General features: G+C 48.9%; 2 protein-coding genes across 4 annotated transcripts; both read right to left on the bottom strand.

Moving 5' to 3' along the window:
* Positions 1,596–10,017, bottom strand: LOC100738280 (zinc finger protein 132-like). Of its 3 annotated transcripts, none has more exons than XM_013998920.2 (5): positions 9,392–10,017; positions 8,873–9,289; positions 6,738–6,906; positions 2,155–2,276; positions 1,596–2,043 (listed from the first exon to the last, which is right to left on the bottom strand). In XM_013998920.2, exons 2-5 carry the CDS (start codon positions 8,885–8,887, stop codon positions 1,978–1,980), a joined length of 372 nt encoding a protein of 123 aa, XP_013854374.1. In that variant the 5' UTR covers positions 8,888–9,289; positions 9,392–10,017; the 3' UTR covers positions 1,596–1,977. The 3 variants fall into 3 exon arrangements, with proteins under 3 accessions (XP_013854374.1, XP_013854375.1, XP_020953081.1); XM_013998921.2 differs by lacking the exon at positions 9,392–10,017 and having other exon boundaries at positions 8,873–8,914; positions 9,170–9,379; XM_021097422.1 differs by lacking the exon at positions 9,392–10,017 and having other exon boundaries at positions 8,873–9,379.
* ZNF132 (zinc finger protein 132) lies at positions 2,082–4,750 on the bottom strand. The gene is given in 3 exon segments (XM_013998916.2): positions 2,082–3,276; positions 3,279–4,496; positions 4,499–4,750. Coding segments are annotated over 3 exon segments (1,527 nt in total). The 5' UTR covers positions 4,736–4,750; the 3' UTR covers positions 2,082–3,204.

Here is an 18,885-nt window from a genome sequence, read left to right on the forward strand (position 1 = left end):
TGTGGCACAGTGGTTAACGAATCCGACTGGGAACCATGAGGTTGCGGGTTCGATCCCTGCCCTTGCTCAGTGGGTTAACGATCCGGCGTTGCCGTGAGCTGTGGTATAGGTTGCAGACGCGGCTCGGATCCCGCGTTGCTGTGGCCCTGGCGTAGGCCAGTGGCTACAGCTCCGATTGGACCCCTAGCCTGGGAATCTCCATATGCCGTGGGAGCGGCCCAAGAAATAGCAAAAAGACCAAAAAAAAAAAAAAAAGTCTTTCAACTTTTTTTTTTGACCATGTCTATAAGCATGTGGACGTTCTGAAGCTAAGGATCAAACCTGCGCCATAGCTGTAACCAGAGCCTTAGCAGTTACAACACCAGATCTTTAACCAACCCACTGAGCCACGAAGAATGCTTCAGCTTTTAGCTGCTGCTCACAAAGCCTAGACCACATTTAGATATATGTTACATCTACACTCAACTTGCAGGTATTTTTTTTTTTTTTGTCTTTTTGTCTTTTTGTCTTTTGTTGTTGTTGTTGCTATTTCTTGGGCTGCTCCCGCGGCATATGGAGGTTCCCAGGCTAGGGGTCCAATCGGAGCTGTAGCCACCGGCCTACGCCAGAGCCACAGCAACGCAGGATCCGAGCCGCGTCTGCGACCTACACCACAGCTCACGGCAACGCCGGATCGTCAACCCGCTGAGCAAGGGCAGGGACCGAACCCGCAACCTCATGGTTCCTAGTCGGATTCGTTAACCACCGCGCCACGACGGGAACTCCTCAACTTGCAGGTATTAACTAATCACCACAGATTTGAAGACTGCATTTCTCTGTCATTTCTCTGTGTCAGGAATTCAGGCACAGATTAGCTGGTTCCTCTGCTTTAGGTCTTAAGAACCTGAAATCAAGGTCTTGGTGTGAAGGCCCTTCCAGGTTCACCTGGTCATTAGCAGCATTCAGTTCCCTGTGCTTGTAAGACGTGAGCGCTTCAGATTTTTCTTCTTCGAAACCTGCAGGCTGCCAGCAGTTTTTAAAGGCCACCCCTAGTTCCTTGTCATGTGGGTTTCCCCAGTATGATCATCTACTTCATTAAGGAAGCAATGATACTCTATCCCGTACTGAGTCTGCTAGCAAGATGGAGCACATTATTTAATGTAACTGCTGGAGTGAACCCTGCCCCTTTTGCTGTTTTCTATTGATAAACAAATCACTCAAAAGAATAAATTCAAACTCAATCCCCAAATCCCAAAGATTTTGTTTTGCAGAAATAGAAAAATCCAAAGAAAAGTAAATTTAAAAATATTAGAAACCAATAAGTAGAAAATCTATATTCAAATTCATATAAAATTTCAAGAGACTCTGACTTGTCAAAATAATATTGAAGGAGTTCCCGTTGTGACTCAGTGGTTAAGGAACCTGACTAGGAACCATAAGGTGGCAGGTTTGATCCCTGGCCTTGCTTAGTGGGTTAAGGATCCGGTGTTGCTGTGAACTGTGGTATAGATCACAGGCATGGCTGGGATCCCGAGTTGCTGTGGCTGTGGCCTAGGCTGGCGATTACAGCTCCGATTAGACCCCTAGCCTGGGAACCTCCATATGCTGCAGATGCAGCCCTAAAAAAACTAAAAAGACAAACAAATAAACAAATATTGAATAAGAAGAACAAAATTGGAGGACTCACACTTCCTGATTTCAAAATTTACCACAAAGGTACAGTAATCAAAACAGTGTGATACTCGCATGAAGAGAGACATTTGGACCAACTGAGTAAAGAACCCAAGAATAAACCCTCAAATATGGGGACATATGATTTGCAAGAAGAGAGCCAAGATATCTTTGGGGATAGAAGAGTCTTTTCAACAAGTGGTGGTGAGTAAACTGGATATCCACATGCAAAAGAACTATGTTGTAGCCTCATTTTATACTATACACAAAAATTAACTCAAAATGGATCAAACACCTAAAAACTTAAGAGCTAAAACCATAAAGCTCTTAGAAGAAAACAAAGGGGAAGAGCTTCATGATGTTATATCTGGAAATGATTTCTTCAGTATCACCCTGAAGGCATAGGCAACAAAAGAATAAAGAGACAAATTAGACTTCATCAGAATTTAAAGCTTTTGCACATCAAAGAACACAACCAGCAAAGTACAAAAGGGAAACCCTTACTTTCCCCTGGAAATGCTGATTCCACAGACCATTCTTGTGTTGAAGACTAACATCATTCTTCCTCTGGGAGAGTCCTGGGTTCTCAGGTAACTGTGTTCGCCCTTCCTTCGGTTTCTCCAGGTCTTTCAGACAGCAGTTCAAAGTAGGACACAAGAGGACAGTGAGCAACTCTTTCCATTCCTACTCTCCATTATCCAAGGCATATGCTGTTGGGTGCCCCCTGCCAGCCATCCTGCACGCTACCCAGTTCTGTTCTCAACCAGACCCATCACAACTTGCAGAATTAAAGGTGATTTGGCCACTAGTCTTTATTATTACACAGTAAAAGGCAGACCAAGGTGGGTGGTTCCAGGAGTGGATGATTCATGGGCTCATTGGACACATCCCTGGGATTATATGCAGACTTAACTACATCCATGAGGAATGTGCATCTTCCAAAGACCAAATTGGATATCCCTCCAGGTCTCTCAACCAACCTGGGGTCACTTCACTCCCTAACCCTCTCAGAGGCAATGGGAATGAAGCCATGCCAATAAGCCTAGGACAATCCCAGTTCCCTCCAGGAAAGAAGGGAGGCACAGGGAGGTGTTTTCTCCACGTATATGTAGATTACTGATGCTAATATGTGGATCCAGTCAGCTGGAAAGAGGTTTATGCTGTAGAGGGGAGACAGTATGGCTAGGTTCCTATGCTGTTTAGAAAGGGCAGAGTTGCTTCTGAAGGCTCTTCCACAGTACCAACACATGTAAGTAATTACACTTTTTTTTTTTTTTTTTTTTTTTTTTGGCCACCTTGGGGCACATGTGTTTCCCAGGCCAGGGATCAATCTGAGTTGCAGTTGTGACCTACACCAGACCTGTGGCAATACTGTATCCTTAATCCACTAGGCCAGGCTGGGGACCAAACTGGCATCCCAGAATTTCAGAGACTGCCACTGATCTTGTTGCACCACAGTGGGAACTCCAGGTAATTTCCCTGTGGATATGCTGCTGCATTAAGTTTGACGTGGCTGAAGATTTTCTCGCAAATACTATTTTCATAAAGTTTTACTCAGGTATGAATCTTTTTATGCTGAGCAAGCTTGCAGAGGCAGCTGAAGATTTCCCCACAGCTACTGCACTCGTGTAAGTCCTCTCTCTAGTGTGAACTATCTGGTATCAAACAAGTGTGGATCTTTCACTGAAGGCTTTTCCACATTGGCTGCACTCATGAGGCCCTTCTTGTGTGTGAACTCTCTGGTGACTAACTAGGTGAGAGTTATTGCTGAAGGCTCTCCCACATTCACTGCACTCATAAGGCCTTTTCCCAGTGTGAATTCTCCAGTGATAAATGAGGCTGGACTTGTGGCTAAAGAATTTTCCACATTCAGTGCACTTATAAGGCTTTTCTCCAGTGTGAAGTTTCTGATGTTTAATGAGAATGGAGTTTTGGCTGAAGAATTTCCCACATGCATTACACTCATAAGGCCTTTCTCTTGTGTGAACTCTCCAGTGCTGAATGAGAGCAGAGCTGTGGCTGAAGGTTTTACTGCATTCATTGCATGCATAAGGTCTTACTTGGTTGTGAACTTTCTGGTGCCAAAGGAAATTGGAGCTTTGGCTGAAGGCTCTTCCACATTTGCCACACTCAAAAGGTCTTTCTCCAGTGTGAACTTTCTCATGCCAAGTGAGGTGTGACCTGTTATTGAAAGCTTTCCCGCGTTCATTGCACTTGTAAGGCCTTTCTCCTGTGTGAATTCTATGGTGATGAACAAGTATGAGTTTGTGGCTGAAGGTTTTCCCACAGTTGCTGCACTCCTGTTTTACTCCACTGTAAAATTTCTGATGCTTCCTCAGTTTAGATGGGTGACTAAAGGCCTACCCACACTCCTTACATACATGAGATGTTTCTCCAGTGTGAAATTTTTGGTCATTAACTAGGGTTGATTTCTCCTCTAAGGAATTTCCAATTCTTGGGTGTCTAACTATCTCTTCAGAGTTAGTTCTCAGGTGGCTGAGCAAGATGGAACCCTTCTGGAAGGCTTTTCCACAGCCACTGCACTTGAAGGGCTTCTGTGAGCTATGGACTTCTGGGAGCTGTCCATGATTGGAACAGTGTGGTAAGGCCTCCTTGCACTTTGTGCTGCTACGTGGCTTCCCACTGCCATCAGCTTTGGGCTTCTGGAGGAGGTCATTGCTGTCCAAGACATCCTTACCACATAACCCAAAGGTGAACGGCTTCTCTGACAGGCAGACCTTTGAGCTCTCCACAAGTAAGTCCCTGTCCTTGTACCTTCTGAAGGGCTTTTCTCCACTGTGCTCCTTCTGATGTTGGTGAAGGTTTGCACTGAACCAAAGCCGTGTCTGCAACCTACACCACATGCTACACATGTGTAGGGAGTCTCCTCAGCATGTGTTTCCTGATGTTCATGCAAATGCAGAATGTCTTTAAAGAATGGGTCACGCACGTCACAGTTGTTAGCCTTCTGGGTGGAAGGATGCACACTGGGAACCCTGACATGTGCTGCCACTTCTACTGAAGTATTCTGCTTGGAATCTCCCTCCTCATCTTTTTTTTTTTTTTTTTTTTGTCTTTTTGCCATTTCTTGGGCCGCTCCCATGGCATATGGAGGTTCCCAGGCTAGGGGTCCAATCGGAGCTGTAGCCGCCAGCCTACACCAGAGCCACAGCAATGCCAGATCATTAACCCACTGAGCAAGGGCAGGGACCGAACCCGCAACCTCATGGTTCCTAGTCGGATTCGTTAACCACTGCGCCACGACGGGAACTCCTCATCTTTCAATCCATGCCAACAACCTGAAAGCCGAGCAATTTCTGGTTAACTAAGGTTCCACTTAGTGGAAAGGGTGACTTCATTAGAAATGTATGACCAGGAGTTCCCGTCGTGGCGCAGTGGTGAACGAATCTGACTAGGAACCATGAGGTTGCGGGTTTGATCCCTGCCCTTGCTCATTGGGTTAAGGATCTGGCATTGCCATGAGCTGTGGTGTAAGTCACAGACTCGGCTCGGATTCCACGTTGCTGTGGCTCTGGCGTAGGCTGGCAGCTATAGCTCCGAGTAGACCCCTAGCCTGGGAACCTCCATATGCCGAGGGAGCAGCCCAAGAAATGGCAAAAAAAAAAAAAAAAAAAAAAAAAAGGAAAAAAGAAATGTATGACCAGAGCTCCCATCATCGCTCAGCAGAAACGAATCCAACTAGGCACCATGAGGTTGTGGGTTTGATCCCTGGCCTCGCTCAGTGGGTTAAGGATCTGGTGTTGCTGTGAGCTGTAGTGTAGGTCACAGACTCGGCTTGGATCTGGCATTGCTGTGGCTCTGGCTTAGTCTGGCAGCTGCAGCTCCAATTAGACCCTAGCCTGGGAATCTCCAGGTGCCATGGGTGTGGCCCTAGAAAAAGACAAAAAAGACACCCCCCCCCAAAAAAAAAGAAAAATGTATAACCAACAGGAATGGGCCCAAGGGTTTGCTGACAGAACAGAGGGGTCAGAGTAAGAGTGGAAGACCCATTGTGCTGGACAGGGCCCAGCCAAGCCACAGAGTAAAGGAAGCTTCACCAGAGGCAAGGACATATAAGCAACGGGCTTGGAAAGACATTTCTTAAAAAATGGTAGACATACACAAGGCCAATAAGCACATGAAAAGATGCTCAGCAGCATTAGTCATTAAAGAAATTCAAACTCAAACCCTCAGCTATAAAAAAGGCAGTAACAAGTACTATTGAGAGGGTAGAGAAATAAGAATACTCATACACTACAATGAGAATGTAAAATGGTGCTGCCAGTCTGGGAAACAGTTTGGCAGTTCAACTCCTATGTATCCACCCAAAAGAAATGAAAACATATCCACACAAAAACTTGTACAAACATTCCTAACAGCCATAATTTTTTTAACACCCAAAAAGTGGAAATGAGTCAAATGCCCCACCCACTGATGACTGGATAAACAAACTGGCCTGTCTATACAATGGAATATTATTCAGCATAAACATGAACAAAGTACTACTGATATGTGCTAAAGCAAGAATGGACCTTAAAAACATTATGCCAAGTAAAAGCCAGTCAGAGGAAGACATATATTGTATGATTACAATTCTATAATGTCTAAAATAAGCAAATCTATATAATCAGAAAGTAGATTAGTGGTGGCCCATGACTCGGGAGGATGGGCTGAGGGAGGACAGAGTAGCTGCTAATGGGTACAGAGTTTGCCTTAGTTATCAAAATGCCCTAAAATTATAGCGATATTTATGTAATGAAAACAAATGAAAAACCACTACACACTTGAAAAAGGTGAGCTTTATGGCATACATTAATAAAGCTGTTTTTCTAAATGTTTCTGGGGGAAGGGGTAGAACCCAGGCATGGCCCCACACTGTGGGAAGTAACAACTATTAGGATGGCTCATGAGACTGCTCAGGGCGAAACTGCATACAGCCCTGTTCTAGCACTCACAGCACCTAAGCAGCAAAGCTGGGAAGGAAGCAGTGTCCACTGTTGAGCTTTGGGATGACTAGAACTTTCTACAGGGAGAAAGTATGAAGCAGATGCTGGCCACTATACTAAGGCAGGGCCTAAGGGCCTTACCAAGAGAGGTCATGAGCTCTGAGTTCTGCAGCATCACGCTGTGGTATAGCTGCCTCTGGGCCGCATCAAGGAGACCCCACTCCTCCTTGGAGAAGGGCACGGCCACATCCTTGAAGGTCACCAGCCTCTGCAGTGATGAGACAGCTAAGCCACGGGGCCAACAGGTGGCCTGAAAAGTAAACAAAATGGTCAGATGGGCACATCCAGGCCCTGGACTTGTGACTCCAGTTCCGCCACATCTACCGCTGGCATTTCCTCTTCTCACGACGCACTCAGACCATCCCCCCCCCCCAACCTGTGGCTCACCTGCCTCTCAGGCCCTCTCCTCAGAGAAGGTAATAGGGTCCTGGCACCCCTGGTGTCCCTATCTCCTCACAGTCCCCCTAGTCGCTGTATCCAGAACAGTCCAAACCAGGGCAACAAATGGAAGGTGGGCAGATGGATGCTGTCTCAGCTCTGGGCTGGCACACGGCCCCACTTCCCCCACTGGCTGATCTCCCATGTGTCCTCCAGGTGACATCTCCCAAATTTAAGAAAATGTGGGCTTGCTTTTCTTCCTGAAGCTTTTAGTGCCAGGGCTCCTTCCCTTACCGTGTATGCAACACTCTTTGGACCACAACATCCTCACATGTCCATTCCCCACACCCCCCAGTGCCATCACCCCTGTCCCTAGCACTCTCATATACCACGATGCACGTAGCTTGCTGACAAAAGTCAAGCTGCATCCAGTACTGACTTTAGCCTGCCCTTGACTGCCTAACATCCCCGCTGACAGAGATAGCTCTCACCCCTCTAATTAATGCCTCCCTTCCATGCCCTGTCGCTTCAACCTTGCACTCCAGAATCATGAGATCTCAAACACCCCATTCTCTTCCACCTTAACATTGTACATGCCGTCACTTCACCAGTCATAACTGTCCTCACCCTTCCTAATGCACAAATCCCAGACTTACTGGCCCCACCCCTTGGCTCATGGACTCTTAGCTTAGGCTGTCCCTGCTATTTCTGTCCCTGCTATTCCAGCAGTCTGACAAAACCCCAAGGATCCAAGGAAGAGGGTCACAAAAAAACTGTTGAGCTGCAGACAGGTGAAACAGTCTAAACTTGGGCCCCACAATCATCCTACCTCAGTTACTTCTAAGCTTCATTTTTTCATCCTAGGTATACTCTCTATTCAGAGGCTTGGTCACCACCCTGCACCCAGCTCACAGCTGCACACAGTGTCCAAACACAAACCTCCACCCCTTGGGCATCTCCAGCCTGGACCTGGCATAAAGCAAACCAGGCATTTTAATTTGGCAGTCTCTAGGCTATCTTAATACAATATGGCCAAAACCCAATTACTTATCTTCCCTCTGACATCTCCTCACACCAACTCCTACATCTGAAAAGCCTATCAGCATCAACTCTGATACCTCACTGCCCTGCATGAGGAAACCCACCTACTTAAAAAGCAGATCCAGGAGTCAACTACTTCTACCTTCACCGGCACCCCTCTGCTCCAGCCACAAAAAGAACACACCTGGACTACTGCAGTCACCTCCTGGATGACTTTCCTGACTCCAGCCTCACCCCATCTCCCAGGCTCTTCTCCACTCAGCATTCAGAGGGAGCTGTTAAGACCTGAGTCCCGGATTTCGCTGGTGGCCTAAGGATCCAGTGATGTCACTGCTCTGGCACAGGTTTGATTCCTAGTCCAGGAACAGCCACACGCTGTGGGGATGACCAAAAAGAGACAAGGACCCTAGTCCAGTCACCTTCCAGCTCTGCTACAGACTTCCCTTGACTTGCAACACTCTGAAACTAGAGGCTCAGTACCTCAGTTTGCCATTCCAGGCCTGCCTCCAGTTCCCCTGCTCTTTATTTCCACCAGACTAAATGGAGACCTGTGGTTTCCCTAAACACTTCCACCTTATACTCACATCCCAGCAATTGGTACATGCTGATCCCTGTGCCAAGGACGCCTTTCCAAACCTTATCTAATGTGATCCTGCCCATATAATCTATGGCCCAGCTTCAGGATGCTAGACTCATGAGCAGGCGGAGTTCGCGACACCACCATTCCCTAATAGGGGTTACAGGATCATGAGGGCGGGGAAACCAGTGGGTGAGAACCTGGCGCGCCCGCCACTCACCTGCTCTGGGTCCATCAGGGACGCGGCAGGCACGGTCAGAACCTGTGGGCAGGGTGAGGCCGCGCGAAGCTGGGATCGGGAAGAGCCCCTCGGGTCATCCCAACACACACACACGGGCTGATCACAGGCTGATAGTCTCACACACACACACACACACACACACACACACACACACACACGGTGGACTGATCACAGGCTGATGGTCGCACTCAGGCCCTCAGTCTTCCCCGGTGTGAAATGGGGACTGCCTCTCAGAAATGTGAGGCGAAGGCGGGAACAGAGATTCTGCTCCCGTACCACTTCTGGGAAAACAGAGGCTCAGGAAGGAGGGGCCGTCAGCTGGGGTAAAAGCGAGTGACCCGGTGAGGGCCCCAGCACGTCTCTCCAGCCCGGTTCGCCGTGAGTCCCAAAGGCGGTCTGTGGACAACACCATCAGTTACAAAAACGAAGATTGCAATGGAGGCCCCGGAAGTCCCGTCCCATCCTTTGCTGCCCACGCGGAAACGCCCAAACCCTCACCTTATGGGATCAAGGGTCGCAGCCAATAGGACACTTTTTCCTGAGCCAATCATAGTGCCGCCTGGTCGTTGCCTGGGTGATCAGGAAGGGCGCACATCGCGTAAGGGCTCACGTGGCACGAACCACACTACCCAGAAGGGTAGTCGCAGAGCGTCCGCGCCAGTATTGACCAATGAGAGCCCAGGACAAGGGTATTTCCGGTCGGGTTGAGGCTTCTGACCAATGATAGCCTAGGGGAGGGGCGTTTCCGGAGCTGCCGAGCAGGCAGAGGCGGGACCTACCGGGTGGAATTGGTGCTCCAGTGTCCTGCCTTTATATGTGCAGGGGGCGAAGGGACCTAGTTACTGGGCTGCCTACGAGGTTCAGGAGGTTCTCGGGCCCTTGGAGGTCCGAGTGGGGTAGGTACGAGAGCCTGGGAGTCCCCACTTCTGTGCTCCTCCTGCCCTGTGACCGCAGTGAACGTCCCGGCTACTCCACTCCGCTCCTCGAGCTCTTGTGTCCTGGGCTGTCAGGTAGTGGCCCCGCGGGAGGGTGTTTGCCGCGGCCTCCGTCACAGCCCGTCTGTGTCAGCGGCCACTCAGGGGTCGTCGTCTTTAGCTTTGTATCTGCTTTTCGGAACAGGAGACCCTGGTTCGAAAGTCAACCATACCGAGGTGATGACCCAGCATATAGCTGGGCTGGGGACGTGATAAGCCAGCCGATCGACTGAGCACGGATGAGGCAGGGTCTCCTGGCCTCCACCTGGCCGGACTCTGAGCCCCAGTGCCCGAGGTTCCCGACTAAGCCCAGGACTCGGTGTTCAGGTAGAGCGTTCTCAGGTAGGCGGTATTAATTTCAGAATCCAGTATGATATCATGCGAAAGGTGCAGGGGGACGAATGTGCATGTGCAAGACTCGGAGGTGAGACTAACTTGAGAGCACTTAGGAAAGTTCTCATGTCTCCACCGCGAAGGACCAAGAGCGTGAGGAGTCCTATTTCTATAGACAGGCTGAGGGTGCTGGGATCCATAGCAAATTTTCAGAAGATGGATGGCCAATATCTGAGTTAGGTAAGATTTTGAAACTATCCTAGTGGATGGTTTGTGTGTACACACTGATGGGAGAGAGGTTGTGGTGGGGCTGAAAGCATGCGGCTTGGTGAGGCTGCTGCTGCTGCAGATATTTTCCGGGTGGCCTGTTCAGAATAGAAGTAGGAGAAATAATCAGATTCCAGATAGATTTTTCAAGGTGGAATCAATGGGGTTTCCGATTACATATGAAGAGTGATGCCAGAGGCCCGCTCCGGCGGCCAGGGAGCGTCCTCTTTTTCCCGATGGGAGAGGGATGCGGCGTCCGCGAATGAACAATTACGGAGACAGCCTCTTTGTCCCTTCTTTCAGGGCGCTGGACTGCTCAAACTTTATTGGCATAAGTGGTTGATTATATAGACAGTTTTTTGCTACAGATTACATCACAGTGTTAAAAGCACATTGGTCAACTATTACATGGTATAGCAGCCATACATCATGTTTTAAGATCTTTGTTTTAACTAAACTTAGTGGGTACAATTTAGGGGCAATTAGGTACAATACATCATGTTTAAAGATCTCTATCTTAACTAAACTTAGTGAGTACAATTTAAGGGCAATTAGGTACAATACATCATGGAAAGGAGGCGACTACAAATCATCCCATGGCCAGCCAGTCTTTACAATTTGAAGAGTTCACAGACACAAGAATTTGGCATTCTCAAATCTTGTTTTTAGACTGGTGCTTATCTTTAAGCGTTATGGCAGGGAGACAGTGTAAGAAAATATAAACCAACTTAACTAGATATCACTTAAAAGCTTCTATAACTCATAGCTAGGTGTCTTTTGGTCAAGAATGATATATGTCTAACTTCTATGAACCTCATTAAAATCCTAACTCTAAAATTTTACTGTATAACTAATTAATAGATAAACACTATGTTTTAACTAAGTTGGATTAAAATAGGGGAAAGTCTCTCAGGATGAAATTCTTATTATATTATTGTTGTAATTTTGTTAAATCACAAATCACCACAGGACAGTAAGAATGGGAAATAAGAATAATAAGTAAATAATCAGGAAAGACTGAGAAAAATTGAATAACAAATAAAATAGCAGGAAAGACTCACCCGAGAAACAATCCGTGTTCTCCAGTGCAAACATGGAAATTGCTTTCCCAGGAAAGCCTTAATTCTTCCCCATCAACATCAAAGTAAGAGCTGTGTAACCTGAGGCCTGCCCTCGGCTTGTACGGTACAGGCAGGCTTTCATCCTGACCAGAGGCCCACCTTCGGCATGCACCATTCAGGTGAGCTTTTTTCCTGACCAAAAGCCCACCTTCAGCTTGTACCGTTCAGGTGAGCTCCCTTTCTTGGTTAAGAAAGGGAGGTTTTTCTGCCATCAGGCAAGGTCCTTTTTTTGAGTCCCTGCATTTTCTTGGCTCCCGCAGAGTGAATATAAGTGGAGGATAAAGGGCATTTTAAGTGTTCAGATAACAAATGAGATGGAGGAGTTCCCCGTTACGGTGCAGCAGAAACAAATCCGACTAGGGACCAGGAGGTTGCAGGTTTGATCCCTGGCCTTGCTCCGTGGGGTTAAGGATCTGGCGTTGCCATGAGCTGTGGTGTAGGCCGGCAGCTACAGCTCCTATTAGGCCCCTAGCCTGGGAACCTCCATGTGCCACAGGTGCGGCATAAAGACAAAAGACAAAAGCCAAAAAAAACAGAGGTGGAGGTTGGCAGAAGAGTATGTGTGGAGGACGATTAGCGGCTGGACTTTGAGCCATCTGAGTAGAGGTGACACATTTGCCTGTGAACAAACAGGGAGTTCCCATTTGGCCTCCGGATTTCCAGGCTGTGGTGCACTGGTGGCCTGGACCAGGGCGGTCCTGCAAATAGGATTTTGGAAGAAAAGTCTTAGGTTGTGGATACAGGTGGGCCCTGGGGTGAGTGTGGGGTGACCAGTAGCTGGGTGGAGGAAGTCCCTAAGTGGAGAAACAAACTCCAATGGATGTGGGGAGCAGGGCCCTGCTCTCAGATACGGAAGGTGAACAAGTGTGTTAGGGGACAGGGTTTGGGAGGCAGAAGGAGAGGTGGCTGGCAGGACAGAGACTAGGGTTCCAGGTCCAGTGCCCAGAGCTTCAGTCACATTCATGTGCCCCTGTCCTGGTTTTGCAGGGCCCAGTGACCTGCAAGGACAAGGTCATAGGCCTTTTTCAGAAGACGTGGGACTCCTTAGTGAGGCCCAGCGGGGCTTCTGTTGTGATGTGCTGCTGTCTGCCCCAGGCCAGAGGTCTGTTGTTGCTGTGAGAGGTGCCACCAGCCCTCGTGCTGGCCCGAGAGCTGCTCTCTCTCCTCTGGACTCCTGCGTAAACAATCCCAACACCTTTGCCCTGGGACCTAGAGAACCACGGTCCAGGGTCAAAAGTACTACAATCTGAGGAGCAGATCACATCCAGCTCTGCGGTTTTTCTGCTCAGGTGACCTAGTCAGGTCTGTGACGTTTCCATCTCTGGATCACTGTGGCACTTTTCTGCCAGCTGTCTCTTATGAGCCTCTTTATTGGCACCATGGGCACGAACACGGCCGTTGATTCTGGGGTCATTGAGCCCCTGAGGCTTTTCCTGGGTGTTCATTTTGCAAAGTTGATTTGTCCCAGATGCGTAAGTGACCCTCATCTGCCTTGGTCTGACGTAGGGAGTATCACCCTGACCTGAGGCCAGCTGACCTCTCACCGATGCCTGGTGGCCAGGTGGTTAAGGCTCCAGCGTTGTCACTGCTGTGATGCAGGTTCTATCTGTCTTTTCTTTTTTTTCTTTTTTTGTCTTTTGTCTTTTTAGGGCCCCACCCACAGCATATGGAGGTTCCCAGGCTAGGGATCGAATCAGAGCTGCGGCTTCCGGCCTACGCCGGAGCCACAGCAACACCAGATCTGAGCCGTGTCTGCGACCTACACCACATCTTATGGCAACCCTGGATCCTTAACCCACTGATTGAGGCCAGGGGTTGAACCCGCAACCTCATGGTTCCTAGTCGGATTTGTTTCCACTCCCAGGTTCTATCATTTTTTAATTTTCTTAATGGTGTCTTTAAAAATTAATTTTTTTTGGAGTTCCCATTGTGGTGCAACAGAAATTAATCCAACTAGTATCCATGAGGACGCAAGTTTGATTCCTGGCCTTGCTCATTGGTGGGGGATCTGATCTTACCATGAGCTGTGGCATAGGTTGCAGACGCAGCTCGGATCTCACATAACTGTGGCTGTGGCCAGCAGCTCTAGCTCCAATTCAGCTCCTAACCTGGGAACTTCCATATGCCGAGGGTGCAGCTCTAAAAAGCAAAAAGAAAAATAATAATAATTTTTTTTTTTTGGCTGTACCTGTGGCATGTGGAAGTTCCTTGTGCCAGGGACTGAACCCTCGCCACACCAGCAGCCTGAGCCACTGCAGTGACAACACCAGATCCTTAATCTGTTGTTCCACAAGGGAACTCCTTAGTAGTATCTTTATTTTTATTATTATTATTTTTTCTTTTTTGTCTTTTTGCCCTTGCTAGGGCCACTCGCATGGCATCTGGAGGTTCCCAGGCTAGGGGTCGAATCGGAGCTGTAGCCGCCGGCCTACACCACAGCCACAGCAACACGGGATCCGAGCCGCATCTGCGACCTACACCACAGCTCATGGCAATGCCGGATCCTTAACCCACTGAGTGAGGCCAGGGATCGAACCTGCAACCTCATGGTTCCCAGTCGGATTCATTAACCACTGAGCCATGATGGGAACTCCGGGTGTGCACTTTCTTATGACCTGCAGACCTGCACCTCTGCTCCAGCTGTCAGTCAGTTCAATATAGGGGAGTCATTATCAGTCGTCTGCTCCATGTCAAGTTACCTGAGTCATAGAGACTTGGTCACTTTTCCAAAGGCACATAGCTAAGTCTCCGCTGTGGCGTGCAGTCCAGAGTCTGTTCTCTACCGCCTCACTCTCTCTGGAACACACATGGGGGTGTTTTGAGCTATTTGGGGTTTTTTGGCCATGCCCCCAGCATGCAGGATTTCCCAGGCCAGGGATTAAACCTGCACCACAGCAGTGACAACGCCAGATCCTAAACCTGCTAGGCCCCCAGGGAACTCTGTTGTGACCTTTAAATAAATAAAACATGGTTTACATGGAAGCCATGTACTTATTTGCCATCCATATATCTAGTGAAGTGAGTTTTAAAAATTATGCTGTCTTATTGTTACAAGGATTTTTTTTTTTTTTTTTTTTTTTTTTTTTTTTTTTTTTTTACCATGACATCACGGGCAGGTTTATTTGGGTTTGTTTGTTTGCTTGTTGGCTCGATTAAATACTCGTGGAAGGTGAACGTACCCCACACAGGAGAAGTTTGATGTTGACAAACTTCTGGTGGCAGCGAGACTGTGTCAGCACAACTTCCAGGATCAGGATTTTTTATATAGTCTAATAGAGTCAGGGATCTTGTCAGTATTTGTTTAGCAGAGGTTTCCCAGTCTCGCTTACAGTTTCATTTCTTTTTTTTTTTTTTTTCTCTTTAGGGCTGCATCCTTGGCATATGGAAGTTTCCAGACTAGGAGATGAATTGGAGCTGCAGTTGTCAGCCTACGCCACAGCCACAGCAATGCCAGATCCGAGCCTCGTCTGTGACCTACGCTGCAGCTCACAGCAATGCCAGATCCTTAACGCACTGAGAGGGGTCAGGGACTGAACCCATGTCCTCATGGATACTAGTTGGGTTCGTTACTGCTGAGTCACAACAGGAACTCCCATTTTTATATTCTTGAGAGTGACTGTTCAAATAGAAAGTCTAAAATTTTGAGGGGGTTCCTGTTGTGGCACATCAGAAAGGAATCCACCTAGTATCAATGAGGATGCGGGTTCTATCCTTGGCCTCGCTCAGCGGGTTGGGGAGTGTGGCATTGCTGTAAGCTGTGGTGCAGGTCACAGGTGCTGCTCGGATCCCTCATTGCTATGGCTGTGGTGTAGGATAGCAGCTGTAGCTCTGATTCAGCACCTAGCCTGGGAACTCCCATATCCCGCAGGTGCGGCCCCAAAAAGCAAAAAATAAAAATAAAATAAAGTTTTTGATAAAGTCCAGTTGATCCTTTTCTTGTTATACCTTTTATGACTTATTGAAGAAATCCACCAAATCCTAGGTCACTACGTTTACTTCTGGAAGCTTTGTGATTGTAAGTTTGACACCTATGTCTGTGATCAATTTTGTTTTTGTTTTTGTTTTTTTTTTTGTCTTTTTGCTATTTCTTTGGGCCGCTTCTGCGGCATATGGAGGTTCCCAGGCTAGGGGTCGAATCGGAGCTGTAGCCACCGGCCTACTCCAGAGCCACAGCAACTCGGGATCCGAGCTGCGTCTGCAACCTACACCACAGCTCACGGCAACGCCAGATCCTTAACCCACTGAGCAAGGGCAGGGACCGAACCTGCAACCTCATGGTTCCTAGTCGGATTCGTTAACCACTGCGCCACAACGGGAACTCCTGTGATCAATTTTGAGTAAACTCTTGCATGACGTGGGTGTGGGGGAAGTTTGTTGTTACCGGGTGTGGCTCTCTGGTGGTTGCAGCACCAGAGAGTGCAGTGATCCTATGTTCACTGCACTCAGGCAGCTCTTTAAGTGTGGCCCTTCTGGTGCTTAAGTTTGAACTGTAGCAAAAAGCCTTTTCGCATTTGTTATGCTCATAAGGCCTTTCTCCAGTGTGAACTTTCTGGTGCTGGCTGAGAATGGAGCTTTCACTGAAGGCTTTCCCACCGTGGCTACACGCTTAAGGCAGTTTTCCAAATAGCTCAAAACACCCCCATGTGTGTTCCGGAGAGAGTGAGGCGGTAGAGAACAGACTCTGGACTGCACGCCACAGTGGAGACTTAGCTATGTGCCTTTGGAAAAGTGACCCCATGTGTCTGCACCCACTCGCGTTTCTACCTGGCTCCTGTGGATCTTCAATCCAGTGACACCTCCGTATGGGTTCTAGACCTCAAGGGCCTTATATGACCCTGAGCAGGTCTCGGAGACAGTGACCCCTCAGGACTTTTGAGGACCGTGGGACATTCCCAGGAACAAGGGACCCAGTCCCTGCTGCCTGGGAATCACTGAGGATTACCACACCAAACACCCAAACCCCGAAGCTCTGGGCCCAACAGGCAGTCCTGGCATCCAGTATGTGATATGTGACCCGGAGACCTTCGCTCTGTCCCAGGAGGTCCTGGGCCACAACGTGAATGAGGTTAAACTGGGTTCCAGGCTCTTCCTTGTGATCCTCGTGTCAAAGTCAGGGCCCCTCCCGAAAACGCTTCCCTTCCTTTGTACCATTAGAGCCCAGTTCCTTTTCTTTTTTCTTTTTCGGCCAACCCACTGTGCCAGGCCAGGGATCGAACCTGTGTCCTGGTGCTGCAGAGATGATGGCAATCCTGTTGCACCGCAGCAGGAACTCCTAGAGCCCAGTTCCGTCCTCAGTCTTTCCCTGTACACAGTGAATGGAGTCCCAAGGGTTGAAGATGACTTTGACAATGGGAGCTTCATTATCACACTCTGGAGGCAGGCAGTTGCAGGGGTAGGTGATTTGAAGGGTTGACCAGTCTACTGTAGGCATCATCTGTAGACTCACCAGTGCCCACGATGAAGAGCAGTCTGCTCTGGATGCCCTCCGACTCTAGATCCGCCTGGCGAGGTCTCTGTCGGGGCTATGCCCAAACCACTGGGCACAAGGCAGAGGTAGAAAATAAAGCCACCTCAGCGGGTTCCATCACTCATGGCTCCTTCTAGGGAACGAGAGCACAGCTCTGCCTTCCCTGAGTATGTCGAGATGACAGGCACATGTTGTGGACACCTGTCACCTGGTAGACATGTGATGGAATCTGGCAGTGCACCTGCACAGGTTAGAAATTGCAGTGTGGCTCCTGAAAGCTTCCTGCTTGTCTGGCACTATAGCCGATCTCCCAGTAGGTGTGTGGGATGTGCAAGTGACACTTTTTGGCTGATGGCTTCCTCACCAAGCTTCCTTTCATACAAGTTCCTCAGGAGTGAGTCCTTTTGTGGAACAAGGAGAAGGTCCCTACTAGTGTTGTTCCATTCCTATCGCACTCCTAAGGCCTTCCTCTTGTGTGACCTTTTTTTGCTGTTGTCTTTTAGGGCCTTACTCCCTGCATATGGGCATATCCCAGTCTATAGCTGCCAGCCTACACAGCCACAACAATGCCAGATCCAAGCTGCATTTGCGACCTACACCACAGCTCACGGCAATGCTGGATCCTTAACCCACTGAGTGGACCCAGGGATTGAACCTGCATCCTCATGGATGCTATTCAGATTTGTTACTGCTGAGCCACGATAGGAACTCCCTAGTGTGACCTTTTTGAGCTGTATGCCACCAGGCTTTGGCTGAAGGTGATCCTATGTTCACTGCACTCAGGCAGCTCTTTAAGTGTGGCCCTTCTGGTGCTTAGGTTTGAGCTGTAGCAAAAAGCCTTTTCGCATTTGTTATGCTCATAAGGCCTTTCTCCAGTGTGAACTTTCTGGTGCTGGCTGAGAATGGAGCTTTCACTGAAGGCTTTCCCACCGTGGCTACACGCTTAAGGCAGTTTTCCAGTGTGAATTTTCTGGTGCTTAACAAGGTTAGAGCTTTAGCTGAACGCTTTCCGTCATTCACTGCACTCATAAGGTCTTTCTCTGGTGTGAACCTTGTGGTGCTGAATCAGGGCAGAGATTTGACTGGGTGGATTCCTCTTCTCTAGCCTGGTGCTCGAGGCCACTGCTGTGCAGGACATTCTTAGCACGCTCCTTGCATGCGAAGGGTTTCTTTTCACTGTGCTCTTTCTGCTACTGGTGAGAGCTTGCACTGAGCCAGAAGTCTCTCCCACATGCCTCACTTGTGAAAGGCTTCTGCCTGGGTGTTTCGCTTGGTTTTGAACCAGGCGTAGCATGTCTTTTACGTCTGGGCTGCACACGTCACAGGTGTTGGCCTTCTTGGGTGGACGGCCCTGCCTTGGGCGTCTTCGACTGGAGCGCTGCTCCACAGACATTCTGCTTGGAAGGTGCCTCCTCGGTCTCTGCTCCACGGCACCAAGCTACGATCAGAGCAGTGCTGGTGGTGTGTGTGTGTACACTTTGACGGGAGAGGGCAGCCCCCTCACAGATGCGTGTCTGACACGTTCAGGAATGAGTCTGTAGGAGGAAGTCAGGATGAGGTAGAGCCAGTGGTGCGTGACGGGGCCCAGCAACTGTGAGAACACAGGGGTGGCCTTCTGGCTGGGAGGAGAGGCAGAGATTCCATCGCCTGCCTTGCTCTCCTCAGGAGAGGGGAGATCTCTGGCAGGAAAAGAGGACACAGCCATGTGCACAAGCCCAGGAAAACGGAGGGCATCTGGTGCTCCTGGTGCACGTGAGAGACGTGCCTGTCATGATGCTAGGGCTGTGGGTGGACCTGGGACAGCCCTGCAAAGGGAGGAAAGCGGGGAAC

This window comes from Sus scrofa, chromosome 6, assembly GCF_000003025.6.
Source record: "Sus scrofa isolate TJ Tabasco breed Duroc chromosome 6, Sscrofa11.1, whole genome shotgun sequence".
Taxonomy (NCBI): domain Eukaryota; kingdom Metazoa; phylum Chordata; class Mammalia; order Artiodactyla; family Suidae; genus Sus; species Sus scrofa.